At 37.0% G+C, this 24,893-nt stretch overlaps 1 protein-coding gene across 6 annotated transcripts in view; it reads right to left on the bottom strand.

Moving 5' to 3' along the window:
- Positions 1 to 24,893, bottom strand: part of PARD3 (par-3 family cell polarity regulator) — an 823,714-nt gene that overhangs the window by 201,399 nt on the left and 597,422 nt on the right. For 4 of the 6 annotated variants that reach the window (XM_036242150.1, XM_036242158.1, XM_036242167.1 and 1 more), the window contains one exon: positions 3,755 to 3,865. The exons of the other annotated variants lie outside the window; for them this stretch is intronic. In XM_036242150.1, the coding sequence (XP_036098043.1) occupies positions 3,755 to 3,865 (111 nt within the window). The remainder of the gene's footprint in view (positions 1 to 3,754; positions 3,866 to 24,893) is intronic. 6 annotated transcript variants of the gene reach the window in all.

The raw sequence follows: 24,893 nt of genomic DNA, 5'->3' as shown, positions 1-24,893 counted from the left end.
AGGCACGTACCTTGGTTGCAGTTTGTCCCAGACCCTGGTTGGGTTGTGCGGGTGGCAGTCACTCGATGCGAACATCGATGTTTCTCTCTTTCTCTCTCTCTCCCTCCACTCTATCTGAACAAAAAAATAAAAGAAAAAAAATGTCCTTGAGTGAGGATTAAAAAAAAAAAAAAAAGACTGTGCTGAGAATATAAGCAGTGGCTTATTTATTTTTATCTATTTCTCTAATCAAATTATTTCCAAAGGAGTTTCAGTTTCTAGTCTCAAAAGGAGATTTGCCAATGCCAACAGACAGAATAGAAAGCACATACTAAACAAGATTTGCTCTTTCAAAACAAGAAACAAGAAAATTGCTCCACTTATGTAATCCGTACATTCACTTGTTTTATTCTAAAACAGATGAGTTTAAATAAAACAAACTTGTATAAATTGTTATTGAAATACAAAGTATAATAGTTTTGTTTTTGTTTTTTTTTATTGATTTTAGAGCGAGAGAGAGGAAGAGAGAGAGAGAAACATCAGCCTGTTGCTCCATCCTTCACGCACTCATTGGTTGACTCTTGTATTTGCCACAATTCGAAATCGAAACTGAAACCCTGGTGCATTGGAATGACACTCCAACTGAGTTACCTGGCCAGAACTATAATAGTTTTCTTAAATTATGAAGCTAATTGATTTTTTTAATGGACCATTCACTTGTTCCTTGGACCCTAAATAATTTTTGTTCTAGGCCTCTTGTATGTTGTAAATTCGTGATGATCTACCTAGTTCCCAGAAGTATTGTATCATTAGAGGGACAGAAATAGAGATCAGAAGCAAACTGGGAAGTGAACTGTGCCTCAAGCAAATTAATAATACAAGTAAAACCATTATGTAAAAATCATTGTCTGGCTGGAAATATTTGACAATGCATTATACATGTATTTTGAAAAATACTGACAGAATTCTGCATTGAAACAGCAGTCATCATAAACCATAAAAAGAGGAATATTTAGAATATGAAAATAGTAAAGAAATTTCTCCCCTTTGGCTGGCATCACACAGGGGAGAAGTATAATGTTTCTTCCTACCACTCAGATTGTTCTCTAACTAAATTACATATTTGCCTGTGAATAAATCTGAGTTCATACATTTACTTGGTATACATGCTTCCTTTAAGGACAAGAAAGTCTTTTAAGACAGAAGTTTATACTACTAAGTGATTAAATGCCACATTTCACAAATAAGGAATACTGTGTGCCCTGGCTTAAAAATAGTATGTTTAGCCCTGGCCGGTTTTGCTCAGCAGTTAGAGCATGGGCCCGCAGACAGGAGAGTCCCTGGTTCAGTTCCTGCTAAGGGCACGTACCTCCGTTGAGGTTTGTCCCTGGCCTTGGTTGGGGTCATGTGGGTGGCAACCACTCTATGTGTCTCTCTCACATTGATGTTTCTCTCTCTCTCTTCCTCCCTCTCTATCTGAAGATAAATGCAAAAATGTATCTTTTCTCAGGTGAGGGTAAAAAAAAAAAATAGTAAGTTTATTAATAAGTTTCAGGCAAGGCCGGTGTGGCTCAGTGGTTGAGCTTTGACCCATGCACCAAGAGGTCACTGGTTCGATTCCCAGTCCTCAGCACATGCCTGGGTTGTGCGCTTGATCCCTAGCAGGGGGCATGCAGGAGGCAGCTGATCGATGTTTCTTCTCTCATGGATGTTTCTCCCTCTCCCTTCCTCTCTCTAAAAAAATCAATAAAAACGTATTTAAAATAATAATAGTAAGTTTTGGGATCCCCAGATCGGTGAGGATCAGAGTCCTAGAAATCAAGAAAGTTGAAGTGATTTTAGAAAATAAAAATTGGGAAAGAACCATAATATAGACTTGCACCATAAATTAAAAGTCTATTATTTTCCCAACTTATATATTTATACTTTGAAAATCTACACAGTATCCTAGCAAAAAAAGAAACCTCAGAAGTATTGGAAAGATGAATGGAAACATATCCAAATATTAATTGCTTTTAAAGGAAACTGTTAGAAGACTCTTTTTGTTTCATTCATTGTTTGTACAAAACAGAAAGCAGCCCAATTCTAGAATTGTAGTAGATTTGGTCATAAAGATGCTAGACTATAATCTTAGCTTGGTGAATATTTCACTTTATAACTTTAATCAAGGCACCAGAAACTCCCTTACACCCCAGATTATTTGAAATAAAAGACACAGTAGCTTGTTATGGCCATTCTGAAAAGAAAACAGGATGATACAGAGGAGCTCACTGTAAGCCTGTAAACTCTAACAATGAAAGTGTAAGATGGTTTTCTCATTCTCTGAAATTACAAAGAGAAAAATTCTAATCACTTATAAAAGAATGGTTTTCAAGTGCCTACTTAAAGTAATTCTTCATTCATTTCATTGGTCTTTGGCTTCTCAACATGGACTAATTCAACAATAGATAATATAGGGGTTCAGAATAAGTCTCCCCAGAAATGGGCCACTTTGGCACACAGATTATTTTGAACTGAAGACAACTGAGGCCCCCAATACTCAAAAAAACCTTTTACTTCCCCCTTACCTGCCCAGAAGAGGTCTTGGTCCTGGAAGACAACTATCACCAGAAATAACTATGAAGAATATGAGCCATATGTGGAAAACTGGGGAAACTTATTAGTAAGGCCTATTTGTTCAAAGCACTCTCTACGTCTCCTTGTCTTTGCTTGGCACAACAAACATCTGTTTACCAAACATTGGTTTTTCCATCTTCCTATAAATTGTTTTCCTCCTCCTTGCAGTTCTAAACATCTACCCCTGTTCTCCTGAGCTCAGAATAGCATATAAGCCTTGATTGCCAGACTACTTAGGGTCTCAAATTTCTTATGGAGCCCCCATAATTATGACATTAAATTTGATTTTCTCTTATCAATCTGTCTTATGTCAATTTAATTCTTTGACCAGACAGAAGAACCTAGAAGGGTAGAGGACACATTTTTCCTTTCTAACAATAACACTTTTTCTGGAACAGATAGAATAAAATTTAAGTAAAAAATGTTACAAAATGAGAAGAGAGGAAAATAGAGGGATAAAACAGAAATAACTGTCAGGTTTGAAAGGAAAACAACATAGTAAAAATTACTAGCCTCCTCAATTTTTATTATAAATCAAAATATTTTAAATAGGATATAAAAATTCAAGTACTTTTACTTCCAGATGAGTATTTCTTTAAAATTATTATAATACAGTACCTACTCAAAGATAAATGAGACAGGATTGCAAACATTTCTTTGTGATCTTAAAAGTGATCATAAATTCAGTTTTAACTTATGCATCTAATGCCTTATTATCTCCTATTCAAACTATCTTAACTAAAACCAACAAAATTCATTTTGATGCCAAATAAGTGTAAGGTTTTACTACTAATCTTTCTTTACATTTTATTCACCCGTAACTATCAGTATTTGGACTCAGGAAGAAAAAATAAAATTCAGTTGAATGCAAATTTTTACATTTATTATTATTTTTATAATTGATTTTAGTGAGAGGAAGGGAGAGACAGAGAGAAACATCAGTGTGAGAAACATCGATCAGCTGCCTCCCGCACACACACCCCGGGTATGTGCCCTAACTGGGAATCAAAGCTGCCACCTTTTGGTATATGGGACAGCACTCCAGTCAACTGAGCCACACCAGCCAGGGCCAATTTCTTTATATTTAAAAAAGTAAGAAAGAGTAGAAAGGAAAGAAAACCTTTATCTAATGAGGTTTAATCAAATAACTGAAGTCTACCTCTCCTGCTCCTGCTTCATTCGTATTCTCTCCTCTTCTGAAGTAAGGGAGTCCTGTATTTTTATTTTACCCGTTTTCTCAATCTTGTCATCTTTTCGATGTTTGCCAAACCTGTTGACAACAAAAAATTCTAACTTGTCAATATATACAAAATGAGTTCTTCTTTTGTGTTAAAGACATGTATCCAATGAAATGTGAGCTCCCTCAAAATGAGGGCAAAAATATATCCTGCAGTTCACTAGTTTTGTCTGGTATTAATATATTCAACAGGATTATTTCATTCCATTTTAATTAAAACTTTCCAGGGAAAACTCTTTTGAAAAATGGCCTCAATACCCATTTTTCTTTCGCAAACAAAAATAAACAACAACACAATAACAGAAACCTTGAGTTCATCCTAATTAAACAAATAATTAGGACTGAGTGCTGAATATTCAGATGCTGGGGGATAAAAGCCTGCATCCAAGTGGGTTTCTCTTAGGACTAAAGAATGATAATCCACAATCATCTGTTTAATAACCTCTCCATAACAATTATTCTTTATTTTCACAGTCAGGTTTATTGGAAACATTCATCATGGTTTAAAAACTGACAAACAAGGCCATGTTTGCAAGCTTTAAAGTACAAAGGATAATTTACAGTGCTATAACACTTTTAGCTTACAAAATCGAAAGCTTTAAGTCATTCTCATCAAATTCTTTTCCTAAATCTGATACAAACAATTGCTGAAGGTGGACTTTTTGACTTGGACATCTATATCTCATAAAAAGGGGAAAAAATAAAAGCCACACATGATTCAAGAACACTCCAAACAAACTTCCACAGAGGGCACTGAACTTGAGGCTCTCTAAAAAAATATGAACAGTTATCTATCCTTTTCTGCCCTCATAAATATCTCAGAAACCTCAGACTTAGTATTAGTTCTTTTTCCTGCTCTGTTATTTTCTCCAATGAAAGACCAGGTTGTCTGAAATGCATGTGCTACATACCCTCAAATAATCTTCATTTATATTGATTTGGTTACAAGATGTTTCAAAAAAGAAATATTTTCTAGACAGTTACTCAAGTAAGCATTCACAAATATGTAAAGTATACTGATATTTCCATCTGAGAAAAAAGTAGAAATCTGGCTTTGGTGACAATCATATGAAAAGGAGAGGAGTAAAATGGTAGGTTCAAAGTTGAAATAAAAGAGAGAAAAGTATTTCAGATAATGGATTGGTCAGTAGCATAGGTCATTACTTTATCAATACAAATCTGATGTCAAAAATTGGTAGATAAGCCCTGGCTGGTTTGGCTCAGCGGTTGGAGCGTCGACCTGTGGACCAGAGAATCCGGGATTCGGTTTCCGCTAGGGGCACGTACCAAAAAAAAATTGGTCGATATGTGAAGAGTACATGGGAATACCTCATATGTTAACTGAAGTAACATTATATCTGCAGAGGTATGTAAGAAGAAAAAGCATCCTTAAAGTGTTAAAATATAAAAGTTAAAACAGCACCACCACCATTATTTTTAAAATTATGTGTATTACTAGATAGCATTCAAAACTGGCTGTAAAATTAACTTCTAAAAAGCAAATCTATCCTTAAATTTTAATGTTACTTAGAAACTGGAAGAGCATTTCAATTGAAAAAAAGATAAGAAATAATCCCAAGAATTTAAGTCCAGCATCTGACCACTTCTCACAAGGGATAAAATATACACTATGCTTTTGAAACTATTAAAATAAAACCAATACCTATAAAAACTTTCTCTTTCCTTCATTTTTGTTATATCAATAATGCTTAAAAGTTAAGTATAATGATTGAGTTTATAGAATGAATGAATAAATATGAAAAAAGATACATCTCAGAAGAAGCCAATATCTAAAACATAATGTTTGCTCATTTGACAAAAACTTATTGAACATCTACAGAGCATTAAAAATTAAAACTTTATTTTTAAAAAACAGTTTAGGGGAGAGGACAGATCTAGACAGATTAACTTCAGTGTCATCAGTATGCAGACAGTATTTAATCTCCATGTGAATTTTTATCCTAAAAATTCTGCAACAGTGAGGCATCTGGAAATATAAAATGTAGTAAATACTAATTTCAAGAAAAGTATAAGTTCAAATTTTTTTTATATATATATTTTTTTCTTTATTGATTTTAGAGAGAGGAAAGGAGAGAGAGAGAGATAGAAACATGGATCAGCCCTGGCCGGTTTGGCTCAGCGGTTAGAGCGTCGGACTGAAGTCTGGAGAGACCCGGGTTCGATTCCCGCTAATAGCATGTACCTCAGTTGCGGTTTGTCCTTGGCCCTGGTTGGGTCATGTGGGTGGCAACCACTTGATGTGTCCCTTTCATGTCGATGTTTCTCTGTCTCTCTCCCCCCCTCCCACTCTATCTGAACAAAATATCAAAAAGTGTCCTTGGGTGAGAATAAAAAAAATTAAAAGAAACATGGATCAAAGAGAACACTGATTGGCTGCCTCCTGCGTGCCCCACACTCGGGATCGGGCCCACAACCTGAGCACGTGCCCTGACCGGGAATCGAACTGGCTATCTCTTGGTGCATGGGTCCAATGCTCAACCACTGAGCCACACCAGCTGGGCTAAGTTCAAATCTTAATATATGGTATTTATTTATAATTAGGTAAACATTTTAACCCTAGTTTTTCATTATAAAAGTAAAACATTTTAACTCTTTAGTTTTTCAGTTCATAAATGTTCTTTAAATGATACAATGCTGCCAATATTGACTTATCTTTTGTTTGTACAGACACTGTGCTGGTTCCCATTCTAGACTACAGATATATTCACCCTTATATCATACTTGAGAAATATTAGTCAGTGACACAAAATGCATTATATATGTATACCAAAGGTACAGTTTAATGTTACAAGACTGTATATCTGCCCTTTGAGTTAATAATAAGAGGAAAAATTGAGAATAATTGTTCCATGTTTCTAAACAGTTTAGGTATTTCAACTCCAAACCTAACACTGAGTTTAATTAACTCTGTTAAATCTTTTTTATAATAGTTTTGGTGCTACTTTGTAAAGAATGTTTTAGTTTTATATCTAAGTCTACCATTTTCAGCTTTTTATCGTAAGTGTACATGATTAAAACAAAATAGAACCCTAACTCACACTTAAGAATCACATTTTTTTCTCATTTGTATTGCTATTAAAATATTAGTTTCCAGGAGGAAAAATGGTGGCAGAGTGAATGAAAGCTACACAGAGTGTCTGCCAGGACCATACTGGAATTACAACTAAAATAAAGAAATATCATTGGGAAAAAACAACAACTGAAAAGCAGTGGGAGAGAATCGATATAACCAGATAACCAAGGACAGAAGGTGGATGCAAAATCAAGCATCGTATGAGCAGTGGAGCTGTGAGAGGGGGTGCTGGGAGCCCACAGACAGCAGTGGACAGCTCTTTTGTGGTAAGCAATCCCCGCTGAGAAAGTGGGGGTTTTAATCAGCAACAGCCACTCACCTTGGGCTCCGGTAGAGGGAGGGTAGACTGGAATGGAACTGTGTGGAGAGAGTCTGGGGCTCCTGAATCAGGAGAGAGCTGGAGGGGAGGACACTGGGGGTTTTGTGCTGAATCACTCCCTGAAAGGACAGTGGCCATATTACTCAAAGAGCCCCTTCCAGAGGCCCAGGAAGAAGCAACGGCCCTTCCTTAAGGATTCAACACCACCAGGGCAGTCCACAGAAATGCAAATTGGGTCTAATTAAAACCTAGAGTCTGATAACAACCAAGTGCTCCACCTGCTAGAAATCCTCCTACACCTGAGGGATTTTTCATTCATTTGAGGGCTACAAATCAAGGCTCATCATGTAACTGAAATCAATAGCCTCCATTACAAAGCTAGAGGATAACTGAACCTTTGCTTGGCTTGCAAACCTACGCAGGAAAGTAAAACCTGACAGTGGTGTTTACCATGGGTCTTCCCATACTCATCCAAACCCAGTAGAGGGAGCTACAACCAACAGAACACCAGCACCCACAGGGAAAATTTGGCAGGCTCAAAAACTCACTATGATAGCCAAAATGGTTAAACAAACAAGGAATCTCAAATGAAAGAACAAGAGAATTATACACGTTAAGAAATAAATGAAATATCAGATGCAGAGTTCAGAGTACCGATAATGAGGAAGCTCAACAGCATGAGTAAAGATATAGAAATATTGAAAATCAACCAATTGGAAATTAAAAACCACCAAGCACAAATGAAGACTGACATAGCAAAAATAAAGAACACACTGCAAGGACTAAACAGCAGAGCAGAAAAAGCTGAGGACAGAATCAATGAATTAGAAGACAGGGTAGAAAAAAAAATCAACCAATCAGAAAACCAAAAGGAAAAAAAAAAAAAAACAATTAAAAATCAAGAAGCTTAAGACAACTGTGGAACAACTGGAAACGTAATAATATTTGCATCAAAGGAATCCCTGAAGAAGAAGAAAATGAGCAAGTATTAGAGAATATATTTGAAGGAATAGTGGCACAAAACTTCCCTAATTTGGTGAAGGAAGAAGGCATTCAACTTCAGGAAGCACTGAGAGCCCCAAGTAAGAACCACCCAAACAGGCCCACACCAAAACACAGAGTAATTAAAATGCCAAAAATTAAAGACAAAGAGAGAATCCTAAAAGCAGCAAGAGATAAGCAACAGGTTACCTACAAAGGAACCCCCCTAAAGCTATCAGCAGACTTCTCAGCAGAAACACTACAGGCCAGAAGGAATGACATGAAGTAATCAAGGTAAAAAAAAAAAAAACAAGGATCTGAATCCACGACTACTCTATGCAGCAAAACTATCATTCAAAATAGAAGGTCAAATAAATAACTTCCCAGTCGAAAAAAGGTTAAGGGAATATATTAGCACCAAACCAGCACTCCAAAAAAGGTTAAAAGGACTGCTATACTAAGCAGAAGAAATAAGAAGAGAAATGTAACCATAATAAAAAAAATGGCAGTAAACAAGTACATATCAATAATAACCTTAAATGTAAATGGATTAAATGCTCTGAGACACAGAGTAGCTGAAATGACAAGAAAGCATGAATTATATGTGTTATTTACAAGAGACCCACCTCACAACAAAAGACTCATATAGATTGAAAGTGAAGGGATGAAAAAAAATTTTCCAAGCAAATGGAAAAAACAAAAAAGCAGGGGTAGCAATACTCATATCTGATATAGAAGACTTCTAAATGAAGGTAATTATGAGAGACAAAGAAGGCCACTCCATAATATTGAAAGGATCTAATCAACAGGAGAGTATAACCTTGGTAATCGTGTATGTGCCTAACTTAGGAGCATACAAATATATTTAAAAACTTCTGTAGAACTTCAAAGGAGAAATCAACAGCAATACAATCATAGCAGGGGACTTCAACACCCTGCTGACATCACTGAATATAGCCTCTAGACAAAAAATTAACAAAGAAACAGAGCCTCTAAATGATGCACTAGATCAAATGGATTTAATAACTATCTACAAGAATTACACCCCAAAACTACAGAATTCACATTCTTCTCAAGTGTGCATGGGACATTCTCAAAGATAGACCACATGTTAGGACACAAACTAAGCCTCTACAAGTTCAAGAAGATTGAAATCATATCAAGCATCTTTTCAGACCACAATGAAATGAAACTATAAGTCACTTACAACAAACACATGCAAAAACATTCAAACAAATGGAGACTAAACAGCATGTTATTAAACAATTAATGGGTTACCAAGGATATCAAGGAAGAAATTAAAAATTTCTTGGACACCAATGAAAATGAACACACCACAACACACAATCTATGGGTCACAGTGAAAGCAGTCCTGAGAGGGAAGTTCATAGCACCAGAGGCCTACCTCAAGAAACAAGTAACATTTTCAATTGACTTATTAACCTTTCAACTTAAAGAACCAGAAAGTAAACAAACAAACAAACAAGAGCAAGTAGAAAGAAATAGTAAAGGACAGAGCAGAAATAAACAACATCGAGACTAAAAAAACACTTCAAAAGATCAATAAAACAAGGGGCTGGTTCTTTGAAAAGATAAACAAGATTGATGGACCCTTAGTCAGACTTATCAAGAAAGAAAAGGAGAGGATCCAAATAAAATCAGAAATGAAAGAGAAGTAACAACTGACACCACAGAAATACAAAGAATCGTTAAAATTGAACAACTATACACCAACAAATTGAACAATCTAGGCAAAATGGACATGCTTTTATAATCACACAGACTCCCATACCTGAACTGGGAAGAGACACAAACGGACCAATAACAACTAAGGAAATTGAAAATATAATCAAAACTCCCAGCAAACAAAAGCCCGGACCCGGACGGCTTCATGGGAAAGTTTTACTGAACATTCAAAGAAGATCTAACACCCATTCTTTTCAAACTATTCCAAAAAAATTCAAGAAGTAGGAAGACTTCCTACTCATTTCATGAGGCCAGCAATATTCTAATTTCAAAACCAGATAGAGACACTGCAAAGAAAGAAAATTACAGGCCAATATCCCTGATGAACATAGATGCCAAAATCCTTCACAAAATAATAACAAATCAGATCCAGCAATACACCAAAAAATTGTTCACCATGACCAAGTGGGATTCATCCCATGAATACAAGTCTTTGTCACAACAATTAGACATGGAAAAAAAAAAAAAAAGAGGGGATCCAAATTGAAAAGGAGGAAGTGAAACTCTCTTTATTTGCAATTGATATGATATTGTACATAGAAAACCCTAAAGACACCATCAAAAATCTACTAGATTAAATAAATGAATTTGGCAAAGTGGCAGGATACAAAATTAACATCAAGAAATTGAAGGCAGACTTCACTCAAGATGGCCACATAGGTAAACATGGTATCATGTCCTCCCACAACCACATCAAAGTTACAACTAAACTACAGAACAACCATCATTCAAAACTGCCTGAAATCAAGCTGAATGGAAGTCCTACAACTACAGAATTATAGGAGCAGCCACATCAAGACACATAGGTGGGGCAGAGGTGGAGGGGCTGGTCCCACACCCACGTGTGGTGGATAAAAATCAGGAGGATAGCCCGGCTGGGAAGGTCCTCCCTGAGGACTGAGAGGTCCCTGTCCCACACCAGGCACCCCGCTCAAGGTTCCAGTGCCAGGAAAAGAAGTCCCCATAACTTCTAGCTGGAAAAACCAGTGGGAACTGAGGCTCAGGGAGACTGAGGAAGCTGGAGCCCCAGGCAGCTCCTTAAAGGGCCCGCACATGGACTTATCAAACTCACTCCCTCTAATCTTGGAGGGGAGGCAGCTTGAGGGGCACCAGAGACATACAGGGACGAATTGTGCTGTTTGGCACTGGAGCTAGCTGGAGAGGGGGCTTTCTCCAGGACAGACGTGCTATCAGAGGCCTTTGTTCCTTTGGTGAGCCCTTCCCTGGGGTGGCAGACAGTCTCCATATCTGGGACTACAGCCACCTGGCTCACACTGGTGGCCCTGCCCTAGTGATTCCCTGAGGCCCCACCCCACCCAACTTTCAGGCCCACCCAAGCTGTTGCCAGTGCTTAACCATAGCATTGGCCTGTCTTGGATCCTGCTTCAGGTTTTCCTAAATTCTCTCAAACAAGCAGCATCTGGTCTCAGATAGTCCCCATACCTCTCATTAAGTAATACATAGAAACAAACACAGGGAGACACCCAAAATGAGGAGACAAAGAAGCAGGTCCCAAATAAAAGAACAGAAGAAAACCCTAGGAAAGAACTAAGTGAAATGGAGATAAGCAACCTAACAGATGCTGAGTTCAAAATACTGCTTATAAGGATGCTCAATGAACTTAGTGAGAACCTCAGTGAACTTAGGGAGGGCCTCAAGAGCATAAAAAAGGGCCAGTCAGAAATGAAGGATGCACAATCAGAATTGAAGGAGGCATTAACTGAAATAAAGAATAATTTACACAGATTCAATAGTAGAGTACGTAAATCCAAGAAGCAAACCATCGATTTGGAATATAAGGAAGCAAAAAATCCCCAATCAGAACAGCAAAAAGAAAAAAAATCCAAAAAAATGAGGAGAGTGTAAGGAGCCTCTGGGACAACATCAAGCGTGCCAACATTCGCATCTTGGGGGTGCCCGAAGGAGAAGAGAGAGAACAAGAAATCGAAAACCTATTTAAAACAATAATGGCAGAAAACTTCCCTAACTTGGTGAAGAAAATACACACAAAAGTCCAGGAAGTACAGAGTCCAAACAAGATGAACCCCAAGAGGCCCACACCAAGAAACATCATCATCAAACTGCAAAAGGTTCAAGACAAAGAGAGAATCTTAAAAGCAGCAAGAGAAAGGCAGCTAGTTACTTACAAGGGAGTTCCCATAAGGCTGTCAGCTGATTTATCAAAAGAAACTTTGCAGGCCAGAAGGCAGTGGCAAGAAATATTCAAAGTGATGAAAAGCAAGAACCTACAACCAAGATTACTCTATCCTGCAAAGCTGTCATATAGAATCGATGGCCATATAAAGAGTTTCCCAGACAAGAAAAAGTTAAAGGAATTCATCACCACCAAATCATTATTATATGAAATGATGAAGGGTCTTTTTGAAGAAAAAGATAAAATATATGAACAAACAAAATGGCAATGGATACATATCTATCGACAATGGAATCTACAAACAAAATGAACTGGCAGAACAGAAACATTCTCATAGATACAGAGAACATTTTGTTGGTTACCAGATGGGAGGGGGGTTGGGAAAATGGGTGAAAAAGGTGAAGAGATTAAGAAGTACAAATTTGTTACTAAACTGACAAACCTCAAAAGGAAAGGGGTTGGGAGATGGGAAGAAATAAACCAAAGAACTTGTATGCACAACCAGTGGACATAGACAGTGTGGGAAAAGGTGGGAGGGAGGTGGGAGTGGAGAGGAGGGGGTCAATGGGAGAAAAATGAGGAACATCTGTAATACATTCAACAATAAAGATTTTAAAAATATAAAATAAAAAAATAAAGAAAGAAAAATAAATTATAAAAAAGAAATTGAAGGCATTCTTATACACCAATAATGAACTCACATATAGAGAAACTAAAAAAAAAAAAAAATCTGATTTAACACTGCTGCAAAAAAATTAAGATCCCTAGGAATAAATTTAAACAAAGAACTAAAGGACCTATTTGCAGACAACTACAGGATATTGAAAAAAGTATTAGAGGAAAATATTAAAAAGTGGAAGCATATACTTTGTTTAAGGATTGAAAAAATTAACATGATTAAAATGTCCATATTACCCAGAGCGATCCAATGATTCAATTCAATCCCCATTAAAATACCAACATATTTCACAGAACTGGAACACATACTTCAAAACTTTATATGGAACCATAAAAGACCCTGAATAGCCACAGCAATCTTGAAAAAGAAGAACAAAGTAGGAGGAATCACAATACCAGATATTAGGTTATACTACAAAGCCACTGTAATCAAAATAGCTTGGTACGGCACAAGAATAGGCATATAGATAAATGGAACAGAATAGAGAACCCGAAAATTGACCCAAGACATTATGATCAAATAACATTTGACAAAGGTGGCAAGAGCATACAATAGAGTAAAGACAGCCTCTTTAATAAGTGGTGCTGGGAAAACTGGACAGCTACATGCAAAAAAATGAAACTAGACCACCAACTTACACCATACACAAGAATAAACTCAAAACAAGTAAAAGACTTAAATGTGACTCGTGAATCCATAAAAATCCTAGAAGAAAATGTAGGCAACAAAATTTCAGACATCACAAGCAGCAAAATTTTCACTAATACAATGCCTAAGGCAACAGAAACAAAGAAGAAAAATGAACACATTGGGACTACATCAAACTCAAAAGCTTCTACACAGCAAAAGAAACAAGCATCAAAATGGAAAGGGAACCCACTATATGGGAGAGCATAATTGCCAATGAAACATCAGATAAGGGGTTAATTTCCAAAATATATAAAGTACTCATACAACTCAACAAAAGGAAGACAAAGAACCCAATTAAAAAATGGGCAGAGGACCTAAATAGATACCTCTCCAAACAGGGCATACAAATTGCCAAGAGACATATGAAAAAATGCTCAGTGCCACTAATCATCAGAGAGATGTAAATTACAATGACTGAGATTATCACCTCACACCTGCCAGTATGGCCGCCATCAAAAAATCATCAAACAAAAAGTGTTGGGAGGGTGTGGAGAAAAGGGGACTCTAGTACACTGCTAGTGGGAATGCAGACTGGTGCGGCCACTATGGAAAACAATATGGTGTTTCCTTAAAAAATTGAGAATTTATCTGCCATTTGACCCAGTGATCCCACTTTTAGGAATATACCCTAAGAAGCCTTAAAAACCAATCAGAATGAATATATGTAGCCCCATGTTTGTAGCGGTACTATTTACAATAGCTAAGACCTGGAAACAGCCCAAATGTCTGTCAGTAGACAAATGGATAAAAAAGCTGTGGTACATATACACAATGGAGTACTATGCAGCTGTAAGAAAGAGAGATCTCTAATCCTTTGAGATGACATGAAAGGACCTGGAGAGTATTATGCTAAGTGAAACAAGCCAAGCAAAGAAAGACAAATACCACATGATTTCACATATTTGTGTAATATAATGAACAAAGTAGGCTGATGAACAAAATAGACCCAGAGATATAGAAAGGGACCAGTTCAGACTGACAAACCTCAGAGGAGGTGGACAGGGGGAAAAGGTGAGATAAACCAAAGAATTTATATGCATTCATGCACAATCAATGGACATAGACAACAATCCTGTGAGGGGCAGGTGAGATCTGGAGGAGGGTGTCTGGGGGGTGGGGGGGAGAGAAACATCTGTAACAAAAATAAATGAATAAAAGTGCATATATATATATATATATATATATATATATATATATATATTAGTTTCCTAGACTCTTCCCCAATCTATATTATTATTTGTTAATTTATTATCAAACTGTTACAGTATACTTTTCATTTTTAAATTATAGATTCAAGATTGTTGTATGAAAAAGTAAAAAAATGGCAGAAAAAAATGTTTGAAAATTGACCTTGGGACATTTTCCTTGGTACCTGTTTTAGTTAACTATGTAATTTCTTTAAGGCATACTATAAAATCACAGCATATTACTTTTAAATTGGGGTAAAAACAAATCCCTCAGCTATAATTTTTTGACAAAATAAATAAAGACTGTAAGTAAAAAAATATATACTAACTATTCTAGAATATAAAAAGGAAAAATTAAATAGCCATATCCTCATTCACTCTATTTACCAAAATATTCTAGTGTTCATCTTAATTTATAGTTGCTTAACTCTTCCCAAAAAGGGTGGTGAGGTCATTAAAAAATTTCAGCTACACATACTCAAAAAGTCAGTTTCACAGCTGAAATCGGTAACCAACCTATGAAGACAGTCATTTAATACCAATGCGCTTAAAAACTTCGAAGATATCAATTACATTTATTTGCCACTGATGAATTTCAAATGGTCCAATTGCCAAGGAATAGCATAGCTGAAAAAATACTGAACTAATAGATGCCCAGGAAGCAAACCTTTGTCAGCAGAGAATCAGTTTTATGAAATGCCTTCTGACTAACCCACACATACATTCACATGGGAAACTCCATCATCAAACAGATATGGTGCTGAAATAGAAGTGATCACATATGTCCCATGACTGTTTTTTTCAAATAGAGAAGTAAAGAAAAACAAAGAGCTTGAAAGTTGATAGAAAAAGATTGCCTAAGAGGTACTGCTGCATGGAGAGAGAAGGTTCACTGAAAAAAAAAAAAAGGCAAAAAATCCACTGAAGACATTCACAGAAAGATACGGATGAGCCATGTCTCATCAGAATACAATTGACTGCACCATCTCTTAACCATATGACTTTCTTCACAGAGAATACAGCAATGTTTTATTTGGCCAAAGTAATTTGCTAAAGGGGTTGTACCATGACGCCTCACAAGTGAGATCACTGCCGTCTGCCAGGTCAGCCACACATATTGTAACAGTAAAGAATGATGGGCAAAATGTGCAACGATGCATGGGGAAAGCAAAAAACAAACACAGAACAGCAATAAAGGACTGTAACCAAATTCTATTGCTTTTTATGGAAAGAACTGTCAGTAAAAATGAACTATTAATGAGTTTTGATTTTGGTTTTTAGTAAACCTAATTCTCTCTGAAGTGTAAATGATATTAAAATGTTTTACTATATCTTACACTGTTACTACAATTAGAGATCTTCAGAAAAATTATGCTGAATAATAAAATAGAAATATAATTAATTGGTTCACCCTGGCCAGTTTGGCTCTGTAGTTAGGGCACCAGCCCTTAGACAGAAGGGTCTCAGGTTTGATTCCCATGTCAAGGTCACATATCTGGGTTGCAGGTTCATTCTCAGCCCTGGCTGGGGTTGTGCAGGAGGAAACCAATCCGTCTCTCTCTCTCATGTCAATGATGATTTCTTTCTCTTTCTCCCCCACCTAACCTTCCACTCTATCTAAAAATTAATGGGAACATATCCTTGCCTGGCTGGTGTGGCTCAGTGGTTGAGTGTCGACCCATGCACCAAGAGGTTGCTGGTTCGATTCCTGGTCAGGGCACATGCCCAGGTTGTGGGCCTGATCGCAGTGGGGGGCATGCAGGGGGCAGCTAATTGATGTTCTATCTCATTGATATTTCCATCTCTCTCTCCTTCTCCCTTCCTCTGTTTCTAAAATCAATAAAGAAAAAAAAAGTAAGAAAGAAAAATATCCTCAGGTGAGGATCAACAACTACAGAATAATAATAATAATGATAATAATTGGTTTCATAATGAAAAGGCATATATATATATTTTATTGTTGAAAGTATTATAGATGTCCCCCTTTTTTACCCATTGATCTCCTCCTTCCCACTGCCAACCCTCTTCTGTTTTCCCCAATCTAATGTCTGTGTCCATTGGTTGTACATATATGCATATAAGTTCTTTGGTTTATCTCTTCCCACCCCTCCCACCCCTATCTCTCTGAGGTTTGTCTGTTCTCTACTTCCATGACTCTGGATCTCTTTTGGTCAATAGCTTATTTTGTTCATTATGTTTCATAAATAAGTGAGATCATGTGGTACTTGTATTTCTCGGACTGGCTTATTTTGCTCAGCATAATACTCTCTAGGTCCCTCCATGTCATCTCGAAGGGTAAGAGATCTTTCTTTCTTACAGCAGCATAGTATTCCATTGTGTAAACATCACATTTAAAAACACAATGTAGTAAAAGAAAAGTCTTAAAAACTCACTGCCATATTTAAAAGTAGATAAAGAGAATATCTAGAACCAACTACCTTAAAAGCTTTGAGGAATAATATTTAAAATTGATATTTTCTTAAAAAACAAAAACAAAACCCAACAAAAAACAAAATGTCACCTAGAAATCATATTGCCAAGGTCTTCATGTGTAAGGGCTTTTCTACAATACTTGTCTTACTATTTATCCTAAGATGTGTAGGTTAAGTGATACTGCTTAGCTGAGGAATATGGGTCAGAAGCGAATTTAGTGTCAGCTACCAGAAGCCATCTATTCTCCCCCAGGATCCACCTCCTGCCTGGAGTAGTCAATACAGTCATCTAACTCAACACCCTGCCCTGAATGCTGCCCCTTGTTTCTACATATTTGAACATCACATGTTCAATCACTGCCTTTTCCCACGATTTTTCTGATTTTTTTCTGGAACCTTCAGCCATTGTGCTAACCTGTCTTTGACTACTGCCTGCTGTGATAATGCTGTCATTTGCCCTAAAGATGCTTGACAGACACCAGCTGCCCAATGAGCTGAGTTTAAGACCCTGTACAGCAAAATCACATACTCTGCTCTGTCCCTCCTGTGTCCCAACCCCTCTGCACGCCTTGGGAACACACTGTCCACTCAAATCAAAGAAATATCACAAGCTTTTAACATCATTCCTCTCTAGCCTTTTGAGTCATACTTTTCCTAAACAATTTCAGATCCAAGTTTCTCTAGAAAATATTTTTCAATAGATTCTGGTCCAGTCTTTTCCCACATTTTGGTGTAAGCTTTGACTCCCCTCAACCTATCACTCTAATCTCTCATGCAATTATGAATTTATTTTTGTCTTAAAGCTCTAAAAGGTAATTGCTCTAAATTTTACGTTGAAAAAAATCTATAGCCAAATATCTTTATAGCCTGTTATACTACACTTTTTTTCCAAGTGCACATTTCTGAAAATCAAAGTCTAGACATTGGTCATCTCATCCAATGTATGCATAGGTGCCCAGAGTCACAATGTAAGCTATAAATAGCATTCAGGTCACCTTATAGCTAGTTTAAGATATCTCAGTGGTTCTGAATTTGGATACTCCTAGAGAAAATAAAATTCCCAGACCTGTGAAGTTCACTTTCTATAAATCCTGAGACATAAAATTGAGCTCTTGTTGAATGCTCTTTTGATTAATTATACTTTATCAGAATTTATTGAATTCTTATTATGGACCTTATTTCACTGATTCCCACAGTGTGTGAAGTGGGTGTTATCATCTTCCTGTTTAGGAGCCACCTCAGGAAGTAGAGAAAAATTTTAAGATTTAACAGGTCATATAGCATGAAATCACAAAGGCAGATTTCAGACCCAAGATTCTCTTTACCACACCAGCCACCTCAAAACCTTTAGGAACCAAAGACAGTCAGCCATTCCATTCTTTTTACTGAGAGCAGATAGTTAAAACATCTTTGTTGAAATAAATGAGATAACTCTTGTACTGCCTGTAGCAATGAGGTCCAGGGCACATTGTTCCAAAGGAATTTGTCTTTAAAGGCCAGGAATCTGTATGCAACTAATCCTAACCACTGGGAAGAAGAGTAAAAACTGCCCATAAAACCATTCCCAGGCATTGCCAATATTCCTAAATGCAATCACACTCCAAAAGTCAAACTGTCTTTACTGACATATGCAAATAGCACTAGGCAATAGCAGAAACATGTCAAACTGCCCAAATCCAATCGCAGAATAAAAAAGGAAGAATTTACTGCATACATTATCTTTTCTAATGATGTACTCATGGTTTCTGGCCCTATTTTTTTTGTTTCTCAGCCTCCATTTTATAAATGAGAAAAAGATGGAAATAAGTCATCTCTAGTATGTCCTTTCCATTCAGGATCTTATACATTTTAGTAACATTTTAAGAACTCATGACCATGACAGCATACTAATTTGCTCAGCAGTAGATTGTGGCAATGCTGGATGAATCAGGGAAGAGCAGGCTGATTATAAATGGCCAGAGAGCTCCTATTTAGGAAAAAAAAATCTTGGTAATCAATAATGATGAGAAAGGAGACGTAGATAAAGGTACATTGCAACTCACTAGTGCTTTTGCAAAATGGGATGCAGTTTAGAAGGGGTTCTCTTTAAACAAAAATTCACAAACTTGAGAATCATTATTTGATTGCGTTCAGTTCAGTTTTCATCAGTGTTAGTCTGATTAGATTTAATAAACTAAATTTGTGTTGCCTGGCATTCGGGAAAAAAGAAGTGACTTTTTCTAAAGAAAACATAGCTTCTACTTAGCCAAACTAAAACAGCTGTTAGATGTACAATGTACCCTCAATGAACAATATATCCTTTTTAGGACTCCCACTAAATGTCTACATAGGTGCACCTGTCCCCTCACAGCTTTTGCTATCTAATCAAAGGTGCACTGATAGGCCTCGTCACACTCCACTTTAGCAGGCCTAGAAGGACATGAAACCAGAAAATATTAAAACAATAATTACACTGAACCAGCACATTAACAGTTTTGTCTCAAAGTAATCATGGTAAACTCCAAAGATCTTAAAAATAAAACCAAACACACACACACACACACAAGTTGTGGGATCCAGGTATAAAGACCTAACAAAAAAGCCCTGGCTGGTTTGGCTCAGCGATTAGAGCTTTGGCCCGCAGACCAGAGAGTCCCAGGTTCGGTTCCCGCTAAGGACACATACTTCAGTTGCAGCTTTTCCCCAGCCCCAGTTGGGGTTGTATGGTGGGAGCCACTTGATGTGTGTCTCTCACATCGATGTTTCTCTTTCTCTCTCTTCTTCCCTCTCTCCCTCCTTCTCTATCTGAAGATAAATGCAAAAAATAAAAATAAAAATAAAAAGTACTCGGGTGAGGATAAAAAAAACCCAAAAAACCTAAGAACGCAAGCAAACACAATAATCCTTCAAAACACAAGATAAGTAGCTAATTTATTCTAAAAATAACATTTATAATCTATACTTAGAGTCAGTCAAATAAAATGAGAGAAAATGAGTGGAAGTATATCTTAATTATGCTATTAGTTTTTCAGGTATCAGCTACTTCATAGAATCCATGACATATTTTCTGAACAAATAAATTCCCTCTTTGCAAAAAGGAGTCAATTAGTAATTATTGCTCCATACAGGATATTTATAAGGCTTGATATACCTTATATTTTTCAAAGCATACCCACACAAATAATAGAACCACACTAATAATCCCATCAAGCCAAATATGCAAATGTAAATAAATTGCAAATTATATTCTTTCCTCTCTATACCAACTTTATAATAAATGATATATAATATATAAATTTTAATATGTATATGTACACATTTAAATATAGTTAAAACAATACATAACTCTGATTTTTCTAAATGTTCAATTTGGCATTGAAATCAACCACATCTGCTTAAAATGATGTTGAGAGTGCCTTTTACACAACTGCTTCTCTGGGTCTTTCCTTTACTACTATACTCAATTCTTGCTCTGTTCATTTTAATACATTGTTATTCCATAATACAATACTACAAATTGCAAATTACACTTGGCTAAAGGAAAGACTATGAAAAATACTATCAATGCTGCTTCTGCTCCAATAACTCTGATAATAATGAGAGACTGATTGAGCTCTAAGCAGCCCAAGTGATAAGAAGGGTCAATTTGAACATTTCTATTAAGCTTCTTTTATTAAACCTAACACTTTGCCAGGTCAGAGGCAAATAATCATACCCTGCATCTGGTTACCATGGTTTTCCTTTTCCTAAAGCATCACAACAATTTAGTAAGCATTACTGGCTTAAAAACAGTCCCGTGAGAAGTACTAACAAGACCTAAGTCAAAAAAACACATACTATACTTAAAAGGACAGTTGAAAGAATAAAAAGTAAAAAGGTAGACCAATATTTTACTCCACAGCTTCATTCCTCTTAGGGCAAAGAATCAAGGGTATTTTAGCCGCAATGATAATTCTTGTGGAATATGATGAACAAAAAAAGTGGATGAACAAACTAGACCCAGAGACATAGAAAGGAGTAAGGCTCCGACTGACAAACCTCAGAGGAGGGGGACTGTGGAGAGGGACGAGATAAACCAATGTATGTGTAAGCAATGGACATAGACAATGCTTGGGGGGGGGGGTAGATGGGGAGAAAGAGAATTAAATACACATTGGGATTCAAATTCAACACTGTAACTACTGATAGGAGATCTACTTATATGTACAGCTGAATCACCCTTAAATGTTTTCTTATGCTTATATGTTTATAGAGCAAATGAAAGAGACAGAAACAGGTGGAATATGGTCATTGATGTGGGAAGGGAGGGGGACAGACATTTTGTAAAGCTCCTGGAAACTGAAAGATTCAAACTTCCCCAAAGATCTCATTATCTGTAAAGTTAAGGTGTTAGCACTTTTTCTGTAGATGACAGGAAACAATTTCTGATGATTCACATTTCTTGGAGAATACTCTCTACAGAGTAATTAAGAGGTGCAGATTTCCAGGTTTTATCTTTCAGTTGATTTGCATATTTGACTTGGGGGCAAGGGGCCAAGAGCTTGAGGCCACACCTAACCCTTAGAATAGTGACAAGAGTGAATTCCTGCAGAGGCTGCAGGCTCCCAAGGCCTCCTGGCCAGCACCGCCTACTGTCTGAGTCACAGCACCTTCTTAAAGAATGAGGGACTAAAGGTCACACATATTTGGTTAAATTCAGTGTTCTTGCAGCACACCTGGGTCCTGGTAAGTTTAATATAGAGAAGATGATCATGCGGCACAGAACATGGCAACCACTCTCTTCCAGAAGATTATTTACACTTCTGTGCTGCAGTTTCACTCTAGCAGGATGCACAGCTCTGCGCACTGTTTATGACTCAACCATGCTTACAACCCAGCTGGTAATGAGGACTCAAAATTTTGGGATGGTTTCAGGGACTGAGTGACAGGGCCTAGAACGAGGAAACCTGTTTAGTGTCTCATCTCCAAAATGACAAACCACCACATTCTTCCTTATTTGACCAAATAGTTCAGCAAGCATTCAAATATAGAACTTGTTGATCTATATAATGGCCTGGAATTCCTCTCATCCCAACTTATTTCCATCTCCTAAGAACAGTCACATCTGTACAGCCTACTGTGTGGTCTGAGGCTCAATGACTTATTGCTGGCAAAAAAGTGCCAATACCACTAATATCAGTTTAAATGACCAAGTCTCCCCAGTTATGGTTGCTTTTACAGGACATCATTATGTTGCTTTTCCTTGGCTAACGTTTGAAAACGTCTGGTTCAAGCTAATATTTAATCATGGTGTATTAGCAAACCTCACATCATTGAGGACACAATATCTATCTCTATATAGATACATTTATATCCCAAAGGACAGAAATAATCCATATATCATTTTTTTATCAGACACATGCAGAATACCTATCTACAAACTAATGCAGAAATAATTCATCTAAGAAAGCCCATGTGACAATAACTTAAATAAGAAGCTGACAGATTTACAGTATTTTAAATTTCAAAATGCTTCTCATCTCCATTATTTCATTTAGTTTTTAATATGAAAACTAAAGAACATGGAGATGGAAAAACTGAGGCTAATGATTTAAATGCCAGAGGTGTAGAGCTGGGTTGAAGGGAGACAAGTTCAAACTCTAAACCCCAAATTCTTTCTGCAACAGAACACCGTTCTCCCCCTAAGATTGACCTCAACCTCTGTGTGTGCCTCTTAGGTTTTTCATGTTACTTTACATGTTAAGAGTTCATGAATTAAAGTAAAATCCTTGTTTATTGCACTGAAATAATATTAACAATAAACTTTAAAGAGGGTCACTATGTAAGCATCCTAAATAAATGTTGTAATAACAGCTAGATTGTAAAATACTTGAAAGTGGTATTGTAATGTTAACTCTTAAGCACCCACCCAAACACATGATACAGTGTTTCTCCACACAGAATAATGATGGAGATGTGCTGCTGGTGGATGGACCTGAGGACAATCAGACACAAAACACTGAATATTCAGGTAATTTGTCTGGAGATCACCAAATTTACATGCCACATGGCAGGGGCAGGGTTTTTCAACCTTGCCATCACTGAAATTTTGGGCGAGAATCCTGTGTAGTGGACGGAGTGGGGGCTCTCTAGTACATCATAGGATGCTTAGCAGCATCCCTGGTCTCTAGCCACTACATGGGAGTAGAACTCCGTCCCCACTGTGACAACCAAATAAATTACCAGAGATTGCCAAAGGTCCCCTGTGGAGCAAAACCCTGGTAGTTGAGCACCACTGAGTTATGGTTTAAGACAACTAAGTTCAATGAGATATCATCCTTATTTACAAACAAGAAAAGGATTCAAAGAACAATGGAAGATATACTGATCTTCACCCTCAAATGCTCCATTTATTACTTCCTAAATATTGAAGACAACTCTCTACTGAGATGGTTAAGGTTGAATGTAGATGAGCAGCTAAGTCTTAGAAGACAAGATCTAGCATGCTGTTACCCAAGAATATATTTGGGGGAATGTATCCATAAATATCAGTATATTAAAAAGGCACCTGCCCTGGCTGGTTTGGCTCAGCAATTAGAGCGTTGAACCGCAGACCAGAAAAAGGCACCAAAGTCAGTACAATCAATATCAGAATACTGATTAAGAGCTTATACTAAAAAATCAGAAAGACATGTTATTTGATGTGTAACAATTGTTACTATTAAATACTAATAAAATATCTATAAAAAATAGTAGTTGCAAAGATTAAATGCAAGCATGTTTTTAAAAATGAAGCACACTGCAGAAATCCTCACTCTAAAAATATAGATACATTTTCTAACAAAAATATCTATATTTTATCCCTTCCCTATTAATTTCCAGGTAGCTCCTCTAGGCTCCTAAGTTGGAAAGATCATGGTCAATATAAGTAATAGATATATTTTACAGTACTGGTAGTCTACTCCCTGTCTTTTGGGTTAAGCCAAAATTATCTTGCCATTGGTGGTTGGTCTTGACTAGCACAGTACAGTATGGACAGCAGCCCAGTGCTACAGAGGCTACCTGGCTTCAGAAACAGTTAGAGAGGCAGTTCCCAGGAAAAGGCCTTCCACAGCAGGTGTTCCTAGTTGCCTTCCCAATACCTATTCTCCTCTTCTTCCTTAGAAGAGGAGCCCTGATTTGGTAGAGAAAGCAAATATGCCTAGTTGAGATAAAACTATTTTTCACAGCCTCCATTGAAAACAGGAACAGAAGACAGAAGCAGATTCCTGAGTCCAAATCCCAGCTTGCCTCTTACTAGCTACATGATGTACAGTTGTGTGACTCAGTGTACTCTGACAACTCAAACTTTTTAAAAATTAATTTATTTTTGTTACAAATGTTTCTCCTTTTTTCCCATTGACACCCTCCTCCCTATCTCCAACACCCCGTCCACTGCTTTGTTGTCCGTTCGTTATATATATATGCATATAAGTTCTGTGGTTTATCTTTTCCCTTCCCCCACAACCCCTCTTCTGAGGGTTGTCAGTCTGTGCCCTACTTCCAGGTCCCTGGGTCTACCCTGTTCCTCAGACTGTTATGTTCATTATATTCCACAAATAAGTGACACCATGTGATATTTGTCTTTCTCTGCTTGACTTGTTTCACTTAGGATAATACTCTCCAGGTCTCTCCATGTCATCTCAAAGAATAAGAGATCTTTCTTTCTTATAGCTGCATAGTACTCCACTGTGTATATTTACCAAAGCTTTTTTATCCATTCGTCTACTGATAAACACATGGGCTGTTTCCAGATCTTACCTATTGTAAATAGTGCTGCT

This window comes from Molossus molossus, unplaced genomic scaffold, assembly GCF_014108415.1.
Source record: "Molossus molossus isolate mMolMol1 unplaced genomic scaffold, mMolMol1.p scaffold_m16_p_1, whole genome shotgun sequence".
In the NCBI taxonomy this organism is placed as follows: domain Eukaryota; kingdom Metazoa; phylum Chordata; class Mammalia; order Chiroptera; family Molossidae; genus Molossus; species Molossus molossus.
The sequence above is the reverse complement of the archived record's forward strand: the minus strand, read 5'-3'. Positions and strand labels throughout refer to the sequence as shown.